The sequence below is a fragment of the Pleurodeles waltl genome, chromosome 7 (assembly GCF_031143425.1).
Source record: "Pleurodeles waltl isolate 20211129_DDA chromosome 7, aPleWal1.hap1.20221129, whole genome shotgun sequence".
Taxonomy (NCBI): Eukaryota; Metazoa; Chordata; class Amphibia; order Caudata; family Salamandridae; genus Pleurodeles; species Pleurodeles waltl.
The window spans coordinates 704,993-725,056 of NC_090446.1; the positions used below are offsets into that span (position 1 = coordinate 704,993).

The 20,064-nt window shown below is 49.9% G+C and overlaps 1 protein-coding gene across 1 annotated transcript in view; it reads right to left on the reverse strand.

Moving 5' to 3' along the window:
• CLCN1 (chloride voltage-gated channel 1) overlaps positions 1–20,064 on the reverse strand; it is a 609,758-nt gene that overhangs the window by 420,308 nt on the left and 169,386 nt on the right. The window contains exon 8 of the mRNA XM_069242656.1: positions 2,241–2,366. Coding sequence (XP_069098757.1) covers positions 2,241–2,366 — 126 coding nt within the window. The remainder of the gene's footprint in view (positions 1–2,240; positions 2,367–20,064) is intronic.

Below are 20,064 nucleotides of genomic sequence, written 5' to 3' on the forward strand. Positions count from 1 at the left end.
CAGCCATCGCTTCTTGGTCATCAGTCGAGGATCAGTCGTGGGAGTCACTATAACACACTGTAGTCTCTCCAGCCATTGCTTCTTGGTCATCAGTTGAGGGTCAGTCATGGGGTCGCTATAACACACAATAGTCTTCCAGCCATTGCTTTTTGGTCATCAGTAAAGGGTCAGTCACGGGGTCGTTAGAACACACTGTAGTCTCTCCAGCCGTCGCTTCTTGGTCATCAGTAGAGGGTCAGTCGTGGGGTCGCTATAACACACAATAGTCTCTCCAGCCACCGCTTCTTTGTCATCAGTCGAGGGTCAGTCGTGGGGTCGCTATAACACACTGTAGTCTCTCCAGCAATTGCTTCTTGGTCATCAGTCGAGGATCAGTTGTGGGGTTGCTATAACACAACATAGTCTCTCCAGCCATTGCTTCTTGGTCATCAGTCGAGGGTCAGCTGTGGGGGTCGCTATAACACACAATAGCCTCTCCAGCCATCGCTTCTTGGTCATCAGTCACGGGTTAGTCGTGGGATCGCTATAACACCCAATAGTCTTCCAGCAATAGCTTTTTGGTCATCAGTAGACAGTCAGTCACGGGGTCGCTATAACACACAGTAGTCTCTCCAGCTATTGCTTCTTGGACATCAGTTGAGGGTCAGTCGTGGGGTCACTATAACACACAGTAGTTTCTCCAGCCATCGCTTCTTGGTCATCAGTCACGGGTCAGTCGTGGGATCGCTATAACACCCAATAGTCTTCCAGCAATAGCTTTTTGGTCATCAGTAGACAGTCAGTCACGGGGTCGCTATAACACACAGTAGTCTCTCCAGCTATTGCTTCTTGGACATCAGTCGAGGGTCAGTCGTGGGGTCACTATAACACACAGTAGTCTCTCCAGCCATCGCTTCTTGGTCATCAGTCGAGGGTCAGTCGTGGGGTCGCTATAACACACTGTAGTCTCTCCAGCCATCGCTTCTTGGTCATCAGCCGAGGGTCAGTCATGGGGTCGCTATAACACACTGTAGTCTCTCCAGCCATTGCTTCTTGGTCATCAGTCGAGGAGTTGCTATAATACAGTGTTGTCTCTACAGCTATTGCTTCTTGGTCATCAGTCGAGGGTCAGTCGTGGGGTCGCTATAACACGCAATAGTCTCTCCAGCCACTGCTTCTTGGCTACTGCTACCAGATTCACTTGCTGAAAACTCTGCCAGTAAATATATTTACAACTATTGAACCACTGGTTTGAATATTGCCCTCCAGCGTGTGGCAGTGGGGGGGTGTTGGGTGGTTCGGGCATCTCTAAGACCCTCATATTGTGGCCTTTGCTTGACCTGCGGTGATTGCAGGGGATCACATGTTTATAAAGCATCCAAGCTAGAGCGCATGGCTATACCTTATTACATGTCCCAGCCACCTCTTCTCACATTAACCAAGAGTCCACACCCACACAGGCCGGCCCTACTGGCCACAGCACTGGCCTTTGCATCCAACCTCCCCACCACACTCCCACATGGACACCACCCTGCATCCTTGTTCCACACAGGCAACCCCTTCTGGCCACAGCACTGGCCCCTGCATCCAACCTCCCCACCACACGCCCACATGGACACCAACCTGCATCCTTGTTCCAGACAGGCAAGCCCTTCTGGCCACACCACTGACCTTTGCATTCCTTCCTCTCCACCACATGGACACCAACCTGCATCCTTGTTCCACACAGGCCAGCCCTTCTGGCCACAGCACTGACACTTGCATCCAACCTCCCCACCATACCCCTACATGGGCACCAACCTGCATCCTTGTTCCACACAGGCCAGCCCTTCTGGCCACAGCACTGACACTTGCATCCAACCTCCCCACCACACCCCTACATGGGCACCAACCTGCATCCTTGTCCCATACAGCCCTGCTCTTCTGGCCACAGCATTGACACTTTCATCCAACCTCCACACCACACCCCCACATGGACACCAACCTGAATCCTTGTTCCAGACAGCCCAGCTATTTTGGCCACTCCACTGACCATTGCATCCAACCTCCACACCACACTCCAACATGGATACCAATCTGCATCCTTGTTCCACACAGCCCAGCTCTTCTGGCCACAGCACTGAACCTTGCATCCAACCTCCCCACCACACTCCTGCATGGACACCAACCTGAATCCTTGTACCACAGAGGCCAGCCCTTCTGGCCACAGCACCGACCCTTGCATCCCTTCCTCCCCACCACACTCCCACATGGGCACCAACCTGCATCCTTGTTCCAGACGGCCAGCACCCGGAAGATGAAAGCGCTGAAGGTGGCTGCAAAGAAGCCTCGCCAGTAGTTCCTCACAGCGAAGTAAGTAGATGTGACCTCAATGCTGAATAAGACTCCTGAAGGGATAGATATGGTTCAGAGGAAGGCGTTAGTGAAACATTGCACTGCTTGTTTCCTGCCTACACACATGCAACCCGCCTTCTTTCCAGAAGCTGCACTGCGTGTGAGTACCACCCCACGTCTCCTACTATGGTGGTCTTACAAATCCCGGCTTTAGTGGGGGAGAAGGTTTGGCAGGTATGTGGAGCACAGAATCCCCTGGGAGACTTGTCATAGGAACTGAACACACATCTGAATTGTGAAGAGGAGACGCGACATAGTCGACATAGTTGAAGTAGTGTGTGAGGTGGAGGTTGCTTTAGGTGTCTTTGGCTTGCCCGGTGGAGAGGGTTGTGACATGGAGGTCCCTGCGCTGCTGCGCTGCAGTACTTACTGCTTTGTTGTGAGATGCAGGTCTCTCCAGGGATGTGTGGGCTGCATATGTGGAGCAGGATGTGAAATGAAAGATAATGCAAGCTTTTTTTAGGTCACGTTGGTAAGGTAGTCTGTCAAATAAATGTATTTCCACAATTGCAGTGGAGCAGAGAATCGTTAGGTGAGCTGGAGGTGAGCTCCAGGTGTGTGCTGTCCCTCACTGATGGTGCGGCGTCTGAGATGGTGATGTCTCCAGGTGTGTGGTATCCCTCGCTGATGGTGCGGCGTGTGAGATGGAGTTGTCCCATGGTGTGTGCTGTCCCTCACTGATGGTGCAATGTATGCAATGGAGATGTCTCCAGCAATCTCCCAGGGTGTGCTGTCCCTCACTGATGGTGTGGCGAGTGAGATGCTTCCAGGTGTGTACTGTCCTCATTGATGGTACGGCGTGCGAGATGTCTCCGGGTGCGTGTGGCCCTCACTGATGGTGCGGTCTGTGAGCTGGAGATGTCTCCAGGTGTCTCCTGTACCTTATTGATGGTGCAGAGTGGAGCTGGAGATGTCTCCTGGTGTGTGCTTTCCCTCACTGATGGTGCAGCATGCAAGATGGAGATGTCTCCAAGAGTGTTCTGTCCCTCACTGATGGTGTGGCGTGTGAAATGGAGATGCCTCCAGAAGTTTGCGGTTCTCTATCAGTGGTACTGCATGTGAGATGGAAACGTCCCCAGGTGTGTGCTGTCACTCACTGATGGTGTGGCATGCAAGATGCGCATGCTTCCAGGTATGTGCTGTCCCTCACTGATGGTGCAGCGTGCAAGATGGAGATGTCTCCAGGTTTGTCCTGTCACTCACTGATGGTGCCTTCTGTGATATGGAGATGTCTCAACGTGTGTGCTGTCCCTCATTGATGGTGCAGCGTGTGAGATGGAGATGTCTTCAGGTGTGTGCTGTCCCTCACTGATGGTGGGGTGTGTGAGATGGAGATGTCTCCAGGTGTGTGCTGTCCCTCACTGATGGTGCGGCGAGTGAGATGGCGATGTCTGCAGGTGTGTGCTGGCCCTCACAGATGGTGCAGTCTGTCAGTTTAACGACGCAACTCCAGCAATGCGTCACTTTAGTAGCAACAGATGCGTCAGAATTTCTGACGCATCTGTGAAAATGTGTGCCATGGAGCTCTGTATTGTAAATACAGCGCATCCATGGCGTTGTTAGGGGATGTGTGGGAGACGCAGGAAATCTGGTGCATCAATGACGATGTTTCAGTTTCTTCTAAATGAGGCCCACAATTTGTGAAGCAGAACATACCGGTGAGGTAGGGGATGGTCATCATGATTCAGTCTAGGCTTCCTCACTTGTAAGTCATGATCCCTCCCCAAACTTGACAATGGTAATACAGGCCGCTCTGCATGACCAAAGGCCCTGCGCAGTGTGAGGTTGGTTGGCTTTATGAAGGATGGGTTCCCCAGTTCCTAGTAAGGTTTGGGAAGGAAGTCCACCCGGCCACCTCCCCCTTTAATTAAATAAATTGACCATGGGGTCCCCAGGGCCTAATAATGCTTGGTAAGGGGGCCTTGCACCACTCTACCTCTTAATAAAAAAAGGCCCTGGGGATGGAGTTCCCAGAGCCATAATGTGTTTGAGTGGAGGAGGGTCCCACAGCTCCTCTCCTCTTTAAAACAAAGAGGTCCTGGGTGATGAGGTCCCCAGGCCCAGCCCTGTAACCAAGATGTTGTGCACTGTGGGGCTTTCTGCCTTTGAGGGCATTGGTCAAAGGTCACAGGCCAAACCTTGTGGCCAACCCCCCTCCAGACATGGCCAAAGGCTGTGCACAGCGTAGGGTTGGCTGCATGCGGGGGTTGACGAAAGGACCTCTCCACATGGCAGCCCGTTGGCCAACCTCCGCCATGCATGACCAAAGGCCCTATGTTGTGTGGGGTTGCTGCCTTTATGGGGGTGGGGACCCCATGGCCTAATAAGGCTCAGAAAGGGGGGGGGGGCACCCGGCCTGTTCCCTCTTTAATAAAAAAAAAGGTCAAAGGGGGATGGGATAACCAGGGCTTAATAAGGCTCGGGGAGGGGGCCCACGTGGCCACTCGCCCCTTAATAAAAAACAAAAGGCCCTGGGGGATGGGGACCAGAGCCATAATAGGTTTGGGGAGGGGAGCCACGCAGCCCCCCTAAGCCCTGTGCTCAACACCCTGCCACACACGGCCAAAAGGCATGTGCAGTGTGGTGTTAGCTGCATTTTTTAGCATTTAAACGTTACGTGGTTACTGAACATTTTACCTAACTATAACGTTACTTTAACTTTTGTTTTTAATATTCACTGCAAAACAAAGGCTAAAGGGACATTATAGGTATCTCAAGTAACTATAACTATAGCTCATGCCCTCAGGTAACTATAAGGCATGCCCTGACCATGAACAGTTGATGTCATTACACATATTGCATGATATAATCAATGGTGTCATAGAAGATGTCATGAATGATGTAATATATGGGGTAATTAGCACTGCATGGTGAGGGTGTGAGTTATAATTTACTTAAGGAACAAGTTATAGTTACTTGAAATAACTATAACTGGTGAATTTCAGTGGTTTTGTTCATTAAAATGACTAACATTTTCACCTAACTATAAAGTCCATTTAATCTTTTTTTTCAGTGAATTTCTAGTGTTTTTTATGTAGTTATATTTTATTACCATATGTAAAGCCAACGCCGACCGCGCATGGTCGAGGGTGGGGTATTTGTTGCAGTCCCTCAAGGATCAATCCTCGCTCAGACCCAGCTCAGTCTGAGGATCTAGCCTCCTGGAGTCTTACTGGGAAACTGGACATCTTCCATCATCATCCGCCGATGATGCTCAACTGTACATAAAGGTCTGCTCTCCCAGCAACATCCTGCACCTTGCCAGCACACTAAACGCCTTCCAAGGCTGGATGAATTCCCATCACTCAAAACGGAATTCTTCCAAAACTCTATTGCTCCTCATCTGCTACCAAAAGCACCACTGCCCGAAACAATCTTGGATGGACATATTAAACACCCTCAAGAGCTAACCCATCCTCCTTGACGGTGCCAAACCCTCAGAGTCATCCTAGGAAAATGGCTTAACCTATCATCTCAGATGGACACTATGGCCAGAAATGCGTGCTATCAATGTTGTCTTCTCTGAGGAACGCACCTTTATATTCCTGACCACTATCCAATCATTCTTGGGCAATTCCTGGTACTACCCAGGATCAATTACTGTAACTCTCTCCAGGACTCATCTCACCCCCTACCCCCATCAGTCCTACACCTGGCAATACACTTCCTCTATGGCACAAAGGGAACAACCATATTTTATCAGTACTGAGCTCACTGCACTGGCTACGCATTGATGCCAGGCACTCACAGCTTCATTCACTCACAATAACCTGCGCACATTGACTCCACGGGCTTCTAATGATGTACCCCAGAACCTGCAGGCTTCCACATTCAGTGCACAAGGTTCAAGGCTGAGATCAGTCTCAGGGCAGTGGCACGTGCACCAGGACAGGGCGGCCAGCTCACTGCTCCCCTGCATCACGGGCATTGCATGATGTACCCCAGAACCTGCAGGCTTCCACATTCAGTGCACAAGGTTCAAGGCTGAGATCAGTCTCAGGGCAGTGGCAAGTGCACCAGGACAGGGCGGCCAGCTCACTGCTCCCCTGCATCACGGGCTTCTTGTGATGTACCCCAGAACACGCAGGCTTCCACATTCAGTGCACAAGGTTCAAGGCTGAGATCAGTCTCAGGGCAGTGGCACGTGCACCAGGACAGGGCGGCCAGCTCACTGCTCCCCTGCATCACGGGCATTGCATGATGTACCCCAGAACCTGCAGGCTTCCACATTCAGTGTACATGGTTCAAGGCTGAGATCAGTCTCAGGGCAGTGGCAAGTGCACCAGGACAGGGCGGCCAGCTCACTGCTCCCCTGCATCACGGGCTTCTTGTGATGTACCCCAGAACACGGAGCCTTCCACATTCAGTGTACAAGGTTCAAGGCTGAGATCAGTCTCAGGGCAGTGACACGTGCACCAGGACAGGGCGGCCAGCTCACTGCTCCCCTGCATCACGGGCTTCTTATGATGTACCCCAGAACCTGCAGGCTTCCACATTCAGTGCACAAGGTTCAAGGCTGAGATCAGTCTCAGGGCAGTGGCACGTGCACTAGGACAGGGCGGCCAGCTCACTGCTCCCCTGCATCACGGGCATTGCATGATGTACCCCAGAACCTGCAGGCTTCCACATTCAGTGCACAAGGTTCAAGGCTGAGATCAGTCCCAGCAGTGACACGTGCACCAGGACAGGGCGGCCAGCTCACTGCTCCCCTGCATCACGGGCTTCTTATGATGTGCCCCACAAAATGACTTTAGGGACAATATTTCTTTTCACCCTTTGAATGGGGCTTTGCTTGTGTGTAGTACGCATGCTACTCCACAAAGCACCATTGTCACCTCCTGTAAGCTGAAATGCTTGAAATCTGCTTCATTGCATGAAAATGGTTAAACAACCTTTCAAATTAGATTCCACCACCATGGATCCCGACGTCCTCTCAGTGGTACCCCTCTGCACACGTATGCACAGTTAGTGAAAATAGCACGCTTACTGGTATCCTTCTTCAGACGCCCACCAGCTGGTGTCACTTTCAATGTACTATTTGGACATTTACAGTCTCACCTAACGTGCTTAATTTGTATATAAAAACGTGCCGGTGCCCAAAGCTCTCCTCTTAAACATGTGGCTGCTACATTTTAACATGCGAGCAAAGAATACTGAGGCAGTGTAATCCTAAAGCCATCTTGGGCCTCTTTTATCCATTTACAGCCACTTCTGCCCCTTCAACTCACTCTTGCAGCTTTCTGCTTTCTCCCTTTGTGACGCTTTTTTGTTTTTATCTTCCTCCCTCTTTCCCATGTGTGTCTTTTGCTCGCAGTAAATGCCTGATAGAAAAAAATAGGTGTCAGACCCCAAAACTAAGTGCCGGTACCCTGCACCGGAAACCACAGGCTGAAATAAGCACTACTCACCTACCAGACGCACAAGCTGTCTGATTGTGAAAGACGTACTGTGGCTTAACAAGAACTGGTACTGGGTTTAGAGCCCACCTGTAGGAAAGAACCATCTTGCCTGGCATGTTACCCCCATATTTCACTGTAGATATGTTGTTTTAGTCTATGTGTCACTGGGACCCTGCCAGGAAGGGCCCCAGTGCTCATAAGTATGTGCCCTGTATGTGTTCCCTGTGTGATGCCTAACTGTCTCACTGAGGCTCTGCTAACCAGAGCCTCAGTGGTTATGCTCTCTCTGCTTTCCAAATTTGTCACTAACAGGCTAGTGACTAAATTTACAAATTCACATTGGCATATTGGTACACTCATATAATTCCCTAGTATATGGTACTGAGGTACCCAGGGTATTGGGGTTCCAGGAGACCCCTATGGGCTGCAGCATTTCTTTTGCCACCCATAGGGAGCTCTGACAATTCTTATACAGGCCTGCCACTGCAGCCTGAGTGAAATAACGTTCACGTTATTTCACAGCCATTTAACACTGCACTTCAGTAACTTATAAGTCACCTATATGGCTAACCTTCACCTGGTGAAGGTTGGGTGCAAAGTTACTTAGTGTGTGGGCACCCTGGCACTAGCCAAGGTGCCCCCACATCGTTCAGGGCAAATTCCCCGGACTTTGTGAGTGTGGGGACACCATTACACGCGTGCACTGTACATAGGTCACTACCTATGTACAGCGTCACAATGGTAACTCCGAGCATGGCCATGTAACATGTCTAAGATCATGGAATTGTCACCCCAATGCCATTCTGGCATTGGGGGAACAATTCCATGATCCCGCTGGTCTCTAGCACAGAACCCGGGTACCGCCAAACTGCCTTTCGGGGGTCTCCACTGCAGCTGCTGCTACTGCCAACCCCTCAGACAGGTTTCTGCCCTCCTGGGGTCCAGGTAGCCCTGGCCCAGGAAGGCAGAACAAAGGACTTCCTCTGAGAGAGGGTTTAACACCCTCTCCCTTTGGAAATAGGTGTGAAGGCTGGGGAGGAGTAGCCTCCCCCAGCCTCTGGAAATGCTTTGATGGGCACAGATGGTGCCCATCTCTGCATAAGCCAGTCTACACCGGTTCAGGGATCCCCCAGCCCTGCTCTGGCACGAAACTGGACAAAGGAAAGGGGAGTGACCACTCCCCTGACCTGCACCTCCCAGGGGAGGTGCCCAGAGCTCCTCCAGTGTGTCCCAGACCTCTGCCATCTTGGAAACAGAGGTGTCTGTGGCACACTGGACTGCTCTGAGTGGCCAGTGCCAGCAGGTGACGTCAGAGGCTCCTTCTGATAAGCTCTTACCTCTCTTGGTAGCCAATCCTCCTTTTCTGGCTACTTAGGGTCTTTGTTTTGGGGATCTCACCAGATAACGAATGCAAGAGCTCATCAGAGTTCCTCTGCATCTCCCTCTTCACCTTCTGCCAAAGGATCAACCGCTGACTGCTCAGGACGCCTACAAAACCGCAACAAAGTAGCAAGACTACTACTAGCAACCTGGTATCGCTTCATCCTGCCGGCTTTCTCGACTGTTTCCTGGTGGTGCATGCTCTGGGGGTAGTCTGCCTCCTCTCTGCACCAGGAGCTCTGAAGAAATCTCCCGTGGGTCGACGGAATCTTCCCCCTGCAACCGCAGGCACCAAAAGACTGCAACACCGGTCCCCTGGCCCCCCTATTAGCATGACGAGCGTGGTCCCTGGAACTCAGCAACTCTGTCCAAGTGACTCCCACAGTCCAGTGACTCTTCAGTCCAAGTTTGGTGGAGGTAAGTCCTTGCCTCCCCACGCTAGACTGCATCACTTGTCCTCTGGGTCCCCTCTCATCCTGACGAGCGTGGTCCCTGGAACTCAGCAACTCTGTCCAAGTTATTCCCACAGTCCAGTGACTCTTCAGTCCAAGTTTGGTGGATGTAAGTCCTTGCCTCCCCACGCTAGACTGCATTGCTGGGTACCACGTGATTTGCAGCTGCTCCGGCTCCTGTGCACTCTTCCAGGATTTCCTTTGTGCACAGCCAAGCCTGGGTCCCCGACACACTAACCTGCAGTGCACAACCTTCTGAGTTGTCCTCCAGCGTCGTGGGACTCCCTTTTGTGACTTCACATGGACTCTGGTTCACTCTTCTTCCAAGTGCCTGTTCAGGTACTTCTGTGGGTGCTGCCTGCTTCTGTCAGGGCTCCCTACGCTGCTGGGTGCCCCCTCTGTCTCCTCCTGCAAGTGGCGACATCCTGGTCTCTCCTGGGCCACAGCAGCACCCAAAAACCTCTACCGCGACCCTTGCAGCTAGCAAGGCTTGTTTGCAGTCTTTCTGCATGGGAACACCTCTGCAAGCTTCATCGCGACGTGGGACATCTATCCTCCAATGGAGAAGTTCATAGTCCTCTTCTTTCATGCAGAACTCCAAGCTTCTTCCAACAGGTGGCAGCTTCCTTGCACCCTCAGCTGGCATTTCCTTGGCTCCTGCCCACTCTCGACACTGTTGTGACTATTGGACTTGGTCCCCTTGTCTTACAGGTGCTCAGGTCTGGAAATCCACTGTTGTTGCATTGCTGGTGTTTGTTCTTCCTGCAGAATCCCCCAATCACGACTTCTGGGCTCTCTGGGGGTAGCAGGTGCACTTTACACCTACCTTTCAGGGTCTTGGGGTGGACTATTTTTCTAACCATCACTGTTTTCTTACAGTCCCAGCGACCCTCTACAAGCTCACACAGGTTTGGGGTCCATCCGTGGTTCGCATTCCACTTTTGGAGTATATGGTTTGTGTTGCCCCTATACCTATGTGCTCCTATTGCAATCTACTGTAATTTTACACTGCTTGCATTACTTTTCTTGCTATTACCTGCATAATTTTGGTTTGTGTACATATATCTTGTGTATATATCTCATCCTCATACTGAGGGTACTCACTGAGATACTTTTGGCATATTGTCATAAAAATAAAGTACCTTTATTTTTAGTACTTCTGTGTATTGCGTTTTCTTATGATATTGTGCATATGACACCAGTGGTATAGTAGGAGCTTTACATGTCTCCTAGTTCAGCCTAAGCTGCTTTGCCATAGCTACCTTCTATCAGCCTAATCTGCTAGAAACACCTCCTCTACACTAATACGGGATAACTGGACCTGGCACAAGGAGTAAGTACCTTTGGTACCCACTACAAGCCAGGCCAGCCTCCTACATTGGTTGTGCAGCGGTGGGATAAGTACTTGTAACTACTTACCACTTTGTCATTGTGCACTTTTCATAAGAGAATAATATACAAAACAAGTTCAGTGTATGTACACCTAACCAAAAAGTTTTGAATTTCTTCTCTCATACTTTTTATAAAGTGCTGAAAAGTATTCTAAAACTTCTAAAAGTTTTCTAAAAGTTAGAAAAAGTTTTTTTTCTCTGTTCTTTAAAAAGTTCTGAAACTTTTTCTTCCTTCTCACTGTCTCTAAACCTTTTACTATCTTGTCTGTAGAAGACTCTACTCTTAAAATGGTCAATACTACTTATGACAATTTGAATCACAAGAACCTAAGGAGTCTCTGCCTAGATAGAGGTTTAGTGATAGGAAAGAACCCTACAAAAGAGTTTCTATTTAACATGCTTATTATGAATGATGAGTCCCAAGCAGGCACTTCAAATGAGAGGTTAATAGAAGGGTCCCATTCTGACTCAGGGGATCTCCTTGAGGGAGGTGGGGAGGGTTCTGTTCCAAATCTGCCCCCTAGCAGAACACCCAGTAATGTTGGTAGTAATAGAGGTTCCCATCATAGTAGAGGAGTCTTTATTCCTGGAGGCCAAGTTGTTAGGGTTCAGTCAGTTAGAGGCAGATCCCCCTCTGTTGTTTCCAATTTATCTTCTGTGTCCAAGCATTCCCAACCCACCCACCCTGAAGACAATATGTTAGAAAGGGAACTCAAAAAGTTGAGAGTTGAAGAGACCAGGCTGAAGCTTAAACAGCAACAGCTGGCCTTAGATAGGGAATCCTTAGACCTGGAGAAGGAGAGACAGAGATTGGGGTTAGGACCCCATGGTGGCAGCAAAAGCAGTATTCCTGATAGTGATCCTGTTAGAGAGCATGATTCCAGGAATCTGCACAAGATAGTCCCCCCTTACAAGGAGGGGGATGACATCAACAAGTGGTTTGCTGCACTTGAGAGGGCCTGTATGGTACAGGGGGTCCCTCAAAGGCAGTGGGCTGCTATATTGTGGCTACTCTTTAAATGGAAAAGGTAGGGATAGGCTCCTTACTGTTAGAGAAAGTGATGCTAACAATTTTGCAGTTTTGAAGGATGCACTCTTGGATGGATTTGGCTTAACCACTGAACAATACAGGATTAAGGTCAGAGACCCCAGAAAAGAGTCCTCACAAGACTGGAAATACTTTGTTGACTGTTTAGTGAAGGCCTTGGAGGGGTGGTTACATGGCAGTAAAGTTTCTGACTATGAAAGCCTGTATAATCTTATTCCGAGAGAGCATATTCTGAATAACTGTGTGTCTGACTTGTTACACCAATATCTAGTGGACTCAGATCTGACCTCTCCCCAAGAATTGGGAAAGAAGGCAGACAAATGGGTCAGAACAAGAGTGAACAGAAAAGTTCATACAGGGGGTGACAAGGATGGCAAGAAGAAGGATGGTAAATCTTCTGACAAGGGTGAGGACAAAAGTAAAACTGAGTCTTCATCAGGCCCACAAAAATCCTCTGGTGGGGGTGGTGGGTCCAAATCCTCTTCAAATCAACCTAAAAAGCCTTGGTGTTATTTGTGTAAAGTCAAAGGCCATTGGACAACTGATGCCAGTTGTCCAAAGAAAAACACCAAAACTCCCACTACCACAACCCCTACTGCAAATTCTAGTGCCCCTAGTTATAGCAGTGGTGGTGGGAGCAAACCTACTAATAGCCAATCCAAGGGAGTAGCTGGGCTCACTTTTGGTAATTTAGTTGGGGTTGGTCTTGTTAGGGAGACCACAGAGGCTGTGTTAGTCTCTGCAGGTGCCATTGATTTGGCCACCTTGGTTGCTTGTCCCCTTAATATGGATAAGTACAAGCAACTTCCCCTAATAAATGGTGTTGAGGTTCAGGCCTACGGGGACACAGTTGCCAGTGTTACCATGGTGATAGAGAAACTGGTGCACCCTGAACAACACCTACTTGGTCAGCAGCAGTACCAAGTGACAGACGCTCATAACAACACTCTTAACCAAAACATGGGAAAGGCTTGTCCCCCTGTTTCACTGGCCTAGGATGTCAGAGGACACTAAAGATTTTTGCAAGTCTTGTGTGACCTGCCAAGCCAGTGGCAAGACTGGTGGCACACCGAAGGCTCCCCTTATTCCACTACCTGTGGTTGGGGTCCCCTTTGAAAGGGTAGGGGTTGACATAGTTGGCCCCCTTGACCATCCTACTGCTTCAGGCAATAGGTTTATCTTGGTGGTTGTGGACCATGCCACAAGATATCCTGAGGCAATTCCTCTAAGGACCTCTACAGCACCTGCAGTGGCAAAAGCCCTCCTGGGAATCTTTTCCAGGGTGGGTTTCCCAAAAGAGGTTGTATCAGACATGGGTAGCAACTTTATGTCTGCATACTTGAAAGCTATGTGGAAGGAATGTGGTGTAACATACAAATTCATCACTCCTTATCATCCACAGACTAATGGACTGGTAGAGAGGTTTAAAAAAACTCTCAAAGGTATGATAATGGGACTCCCTGAAAAACTCAGGAGGAGATGGGATGTCCTGTTACCTTGCCTCCTTTTTGCTTACAGGGAGGTACCCCAGAAAGGAGTGGGCTTCAGCCCCCTTGGAACTCCTCTTTGGACACCATGTAAGAGGTCCACTAACACTTGTGAAGGAGGGTTGGGAACAACCTTTAAAAGCTCCCAAACAGGACGTAGCCTAAGATCCAGAATGGCCGAGTACATGAAAAAGGCCAGTAAAAACCTTTAGGCCAGCCAAGAGCTCCAGAAGCAATGACATGACCAGAAGGCTGTTCTGATTCAGTACCAACCAGGACAGATGGTGTGGGTATTGGAGCCTGTGGCCCCAAGAGCACTCCAAGACAAATGGAGTGGACCCCATCTAATTATTGAGAAAAAGGGTGAGGTTACCTATCTGGTAGACCTGGGCACTGCTAGAAGTCCCCTTAGGGTGATTCATGTCAACCGCCTAAAACCCTACTATGACAGGGCTGATCTCACCCTGCTCATAGCAACAGATGAAGGACAGGAAGAAGAGAGTGACCCTCTCCCTGATCTCTTCTCCTCCACTGAAGAAGATGCTTTAGTGGAGGGAGTAGTTTTGGCAGATTGTCTGACTGCAGAACAGAAAGACAACTGCATAAATCTCCTTGGACAATTTTCTGAACTCTTTTGAACTGTGCCAGGCACCACATCTTGGTGTGAACACACAATTGATACTGGAGTCAGTATGCATGTCAAAAGTAAAATATATAGGCCACCTGACCATGTCAGGGACTGCATAAAACAAGAGTTTCAGAAAATGCTTGATCTAGGAGTGGTTGAACCTTCTGAGAGCCCATGGGCGAGTCCTGTGGTGCTTGTACCAAAGCCTCGCTCAAAAGATGGAAAAAGGGAGATGAGGTTTTGTGTAGACTACAGAGGTCTCAATCAGGTAACAAAAACTGATGCTCACCCTATACCCAGGGCAGATGAGCTCATAGATACACTGGCATCTGCCAAGTATCTAAGCACCTTTGATTTGACTGCAGGGTATTGGCAGATCAGATTGGTTGAGGATGCTAAACCTAAAACTGCATTTTAAACTTTAGGAGGGCACTACCAATTTACAGTGATGCCCTTTGGTTTGAAAAATGCACCTGCCGCTTTTCAGAGATTGGTGAACACAGTCCTGCAAGGGTTGGAGGCTTTTAGTGCAGCATATCTAGATGATATAGCTGTCTTTAGCTCCACCTGGGATGAGCACCTGGTCCACCTTTGGAAAGTTTTGGAGGCCCTGCAAAAGGCAGGCCTCACTATAAAGGCCTAAAAGTGCCAGATAGGGCAGGGAAAGGTGTTTTATCTGGGACACCTGGTAGGTGGAGAACAGATTGCACCACTGCAGGGGAAAATCCAGACAATCATGGATTGGGTTCCCCCTTCAACTCAGACCCAGGTGAGAGCCTTCTTAGGCCTCACTGGGTATTACAGGAGATTCATTAAAAATTATGGCTCCATAGCAGCCCCTCTTAATGATCTCACAAGTAAGAAGATGCCTAAAAAGGTATAGTGGACAGCTAGCTCTCAGAAAGCTTTTGAGGAGTTCAAACAGGCCATGTGCTCTGCACCTGTCCTAAAAAGCCCATGTTACTCCAAGAAATTAATTGTTCAAACTGATGCATCTGAATTAGGGGTAGGGGCAGTCTTAGCACAACTGAATTCTGAGGGTCGGGATCAACCAGTTGCTTTTATCAGCAGAAGGTTGACCCCTAGGAAAAGCGTTGGTCTGCCATAGAAAGGGAGGCCTTTGCTGTGGTCTGGTCACTGAAGAAGTTGAGGCAATATCTGTTTGGCACTCACTTCATTGTTCAGACAGACCACAAACCTCTACTTTGGCTAAAACAAATGAAAGGTGAAAACCCTAAATTGTTGAGGTGGTCCATATCTCTACAGGGAATGGACTATACAGTGGAACATAGACCTGGGAGTACCCACTCCAATGCAGATCGACTCTCCAGATATTTCCACTTAGACAATGAAGACTCATCAGGTCATGGCTAGTCTTATTGTCCTTCTTTTTTTTGGGGGGGGGGTTGTGTAGGAAAGTACCATCTTGCCTGGCATGTTACCCCCATATTTCACTGTAGATATGTTGTTTTAGTCTATGTGTCACTGGGACCCTGCCAGCCAGGGCCCCAGTGCTCATACGTATGTGCCCTGTATGTGTTCCCTGTGTGATGCCTAACTGTCTCACTGAGGCTCTGCTAACCAGAACCTCAGTGGTTATGCTCTCTCTGCTTTCCAAATTTGTCACTAACAGGCTAGTGACTAAATTTACCAATTCACATTGGCATACTGGTACACCCATATAATTCCCTAGTATATGGTACTGAGGTACCCAGGGTATTGGGGTTCCAGGAGATCCATATGGGCTGCAGTATTTCTTTTGCCACCCATAGGGAGCTCAGACAAACCCTTACACAGGACTGCAATTACAGCCTGCGTGAATTAACGCACATGTTATTTCACAGCCATTGTCACTGCACTTAAATAACTTATAAGTCACCTATATGTCTAACCTTCACTTGTTGAAGGTTAGGTGCAAAGTTACTAAGTGTGAGGGCACCCTTGCACTAGCAAAGGTGCCCCCACATAGTTCAGGGCCATTTCCCCGGACACTGTGAGTGCGGGGACACCATTACACGTGTGCACTACATATAGGTCAATACCTATATGTAGCTTCACAATGATAACTCCGAATATGGCCATGTAACATGTCTAAGATCATGGAATTGTCCCCCCATGCCAAATCTGGTATTGGGGAGCCAATTCCATGCATCCCGGGGGCTCCACTATGGACCCCCAGTCCTGCGAAGCCAGCTCTCTGAGGCTTGCACTGCAGCTGCTGCTGCTGCCACCTCACAGACAGGGTTCTGCCCTCCTGGGGTCTGGGCAGCCCAGTTCCAGGAAGGTAGAACAAAGCATTTCCTCTGAGATCAGGGTGTCACAACTTCTTCCTTTGGAAATAGGTGTTACAGGCTGGGGAGGGGTAGCCTCCCCCAGCCTCTGGAAATGCTTTGAAGGGCACAGATGGTGCCCTCCTTGCATAATCCAGTCTACACCAGTTTAGGAAACCCTCAGCCCCTGCTCTGGTGGAAACTGGACACAGGGGAGGGGAGGGACCACTCCCCTGTTCATCACCACCCCAGGGGTGGTGCCCAGAGCTCCTCCAGTGTGTCTCAGACCTCTGCCATCTTGTTTTCAGAGTTGTGAGGACACTCTGGAGGCCTCTGAGTGGCCAGTGCCAACAGGTGACATCAGAGACCCCTCCTGTAAGGTGCATACCTGGGTAGGTAGCCAATCTTTCTCTCAGGGCTATTTAGGGTCTCTCCTGAGGGCTTCTCCTCAGATTACGACTTGCAAGAATCCACCAGGACTCTTTTGCACTTCTCTCTTCAACTTCTGCCAAGGATCGACCGCTGACTGCTCCAGGACGCCTGCAAAACTGCAACAAAGTAGCCAGAAGACTACCAGCGACATTGTAGCGCCTCATCCTGCCAGCTTTCTCAACTGTTTCCTGGTGGTGGATGCTTTCAGGGCTGCCTGCCTTCACCCTGCACTGGAAGCCATGAAGAAATCTCCTGTGGGTCGACAGAATTTTCCCCCTGCTCCAGCAGGCACCAAACTACAGCCTCACCGGTACTCTGGGTCCCCTCTCATCCTGACGAGCGTGGCCCCTGGAACACAGGTGATGGACCCAAGTGACCTGACTGTCCAGTGGTCCAACTGTCAGAATTTGGAGGAGGTAAGTGCTTGCCTCTCCTCCCCAGACAGTAATCCTGTGCACCGTGTGATCTGCAGCTACAAGGGCTTCTGTGCACATTTCCAAGAAATCCTGCATGCACAGCCGAGCCTAGGGCCCCAGCACTCCGTCCTGCGATGCTCAGCTCCCTGAGTTGACCTCCGATGTCGTGGGACCTCTTTTTGCAGTGTTGAGACGACCACAGTGTTCAGTATTCTTGAACCCGTGTTTAAGGACTTCTGCGGGTGCTTCCCTCCTACCAGTGGGCTCCCTACGTGGCTGAGGGCCCCCTCTGGTAACATCCTCTTCCTTCCTGGGCCCGGACAGCACCCTTTTTCTTCAACGCGACTCTTGCAGGTAGCAAGGCCTGTTTGCAGTATTTTGCCAAGGAAACAACTCTGCATCCACCAGCATGCGGTGTGACACCTTCTGCACAAAGCAGAAGGTCCTACCTCCTTTCGTTGGTGCAAAACCAGCATCTTCTTCTAACCGGAGGCAATCATTTTGCACCTTCATCCGGGGTTTAGTGTACTCCTGCCCCCCCTAGACACTTTAGCGACTCTTGAACTTGGTCCCCTTTCTTTACAGGTCTTCAGGTCTAGGAATCCGTCTTCAGTGCTTTGCAGTCTGTTGTGGTCCTTGCAAAATCCTTTATCACGACTTTAGTGTGTTATGGGGTAAATAGTAGTACTTTACTCCTGCTTTCCTGGATCCTGGGGTCGGGTCTCCTTTACACTCTTAGTGTTTCCTCACACTCCCAGCGACCCTCTACACACTACACTAGCCTAGGGGTCCATTCGTGGTTCGCATTCCACTTTCTTACTATATGGTTTGTGTTGCCCCTATGCCTATTACATTCTATTGTTTTACAGTGTTTGCACTACTTTCTGACTGTTTTACTTACCTGATTTGGTTAGTTGTGTATATTTTGTGTATGTTACTTACCTCCTAAGGGAGTATTTCCTCTGAGATATTTTTGGCACATTGTCACTAAAATAAAGTACCTTTATTTTTAGTAACTATGAGTATTGTCTTTCTTGTGATATAGTAACTATATGATATAAGTGGTATTGCATGATCTTTGCTTGTCTCCTAGTTCAGCCTTGGCTGCTCTGCTATAGCTACCTCTATCAGCCTAAGCTGCTAGAACATTACTACACTCTACTAATAAGGGATATCTGGTAAAAGGTGTAAGTACCATTGGTACCCACTACAAGCCAGGCCAGCCTCCTACCCTGTTCCAAACCTGCAACAACTTTGCAACAAAGAAACAACTTTTAAATAACTCTCTCTTCCCGCCGGAAGCGTGAGACTTCACACTCTGCACCCGATGCCCCCAGCTCAAGCTCCAGAGAACCAACACCGCAGAGAGGGCTCCCAGGCGACTACGACGACGTGGGTAACCCCTGAACTCCCACAGGGACGCCTGCAGAGAGGATCGAGAGGCTCCCCCTGACCGCGACTGCCTGGTAACAAGGAACCCGACACCTGGACCAAGGACTGCACCCGCAGCCCCCAGGACAGAGAGGAACCACCTTCCAGTGCAGGAGTGACCAGCAGGCGGCCCTCATCCTAGCCCAGTCAGTGGCTGGCCCGGGAAGCCCCCCTGTGCTCTGCCTGCATCGCCTAAGTGACAACCGGGTCCTTCCATTGTTTTCAATAGCAAACCCGACGCCTACTTTGCACAGTGGACCCTGCCGCCCCTGTGCCACTGAGGGTGTGTTTTGTGTGCCTGTTTGTGTCCACCCCGGTGTTCTACAAAACCCCCCTGGTCTGCTCCCCAAGGATGCAGGTACTTACCTGCTAGCAGACTGGAACCGGAACACCCCTGTTCTTCATAGGCGCCTATGTGTTTTGGGCCCTCCTTTCACCTCTGCACCTGACCGGCCCTGTGTTGCTGGTATAGTGACTTTGGGGTTGCCTTGAACCCCCAACGGAGGGTTGCCTAGGCTCAGGAGACTGACGGTGTAAGTGCTTTGCTTACTTGAGGAACCTAACCGTGGTTTATATAGCGCTTTATCCCCCCGGTCAGCAAGTGAACCGCTCCACCTTTATTCATGTTCTTGGTGCCCTCCGAAGCGGGTGATAGAGAGGGCCCCTCACGCCCAGCCTCGTCTCTTCTCAAACGAAGCACCTCTTCTCGAGAGCTTCCCTCGGATGTTAAATGGATTTCCCCTTGAGCTCGTGGCCGTGTCATGAAGGAGGGGAGCGTGAGCTGAAGTCCGGCCCGCTAAGGCCTCGAAGCACTTGTCACGACTCAGAAGTACTTCCACATATTCGGGCCACTTGAATTATGTGGCAAGGTTTCCTGCGCGAGAAGTAAGGGTGAGCAATGCAGCAGGTCTTGTGGTAGAATGACTCCAATGACGTGTCACAAAGGTTGTTACTCACTAGTACCAGTGTAACACTCACCAATAGCATTCAGCGACTTAAAGGTGACCCGTAACCTCTTACGAAGGGCCTGTGACTGACTGCCAGGCTGAGAGCAGAGTTCTTGGTAACTTTTGACCAAAGCATGGAGCAGATGATGGATTATGTGGCAAGAAGTACATATCCAGAATAATGCAAACACTGAGCCTCAGGAATGAATAAGGGCTGTGCCCTGCATGCGTTACTCGGTGAATAAATCAGCAAGGAGAGCGCCTTAGACACAAGTGCCAGGCCCACTCATGAGCAAAGAAACACTCAGGGGGTCATTTTGGTACGGGACCGCCAGGGCTAAAACGACAGAAGCACCGCCAACAGACTGGCAGTGCTTCCAGGCGTATTACAACCGCGGCGGAAGTCCCGG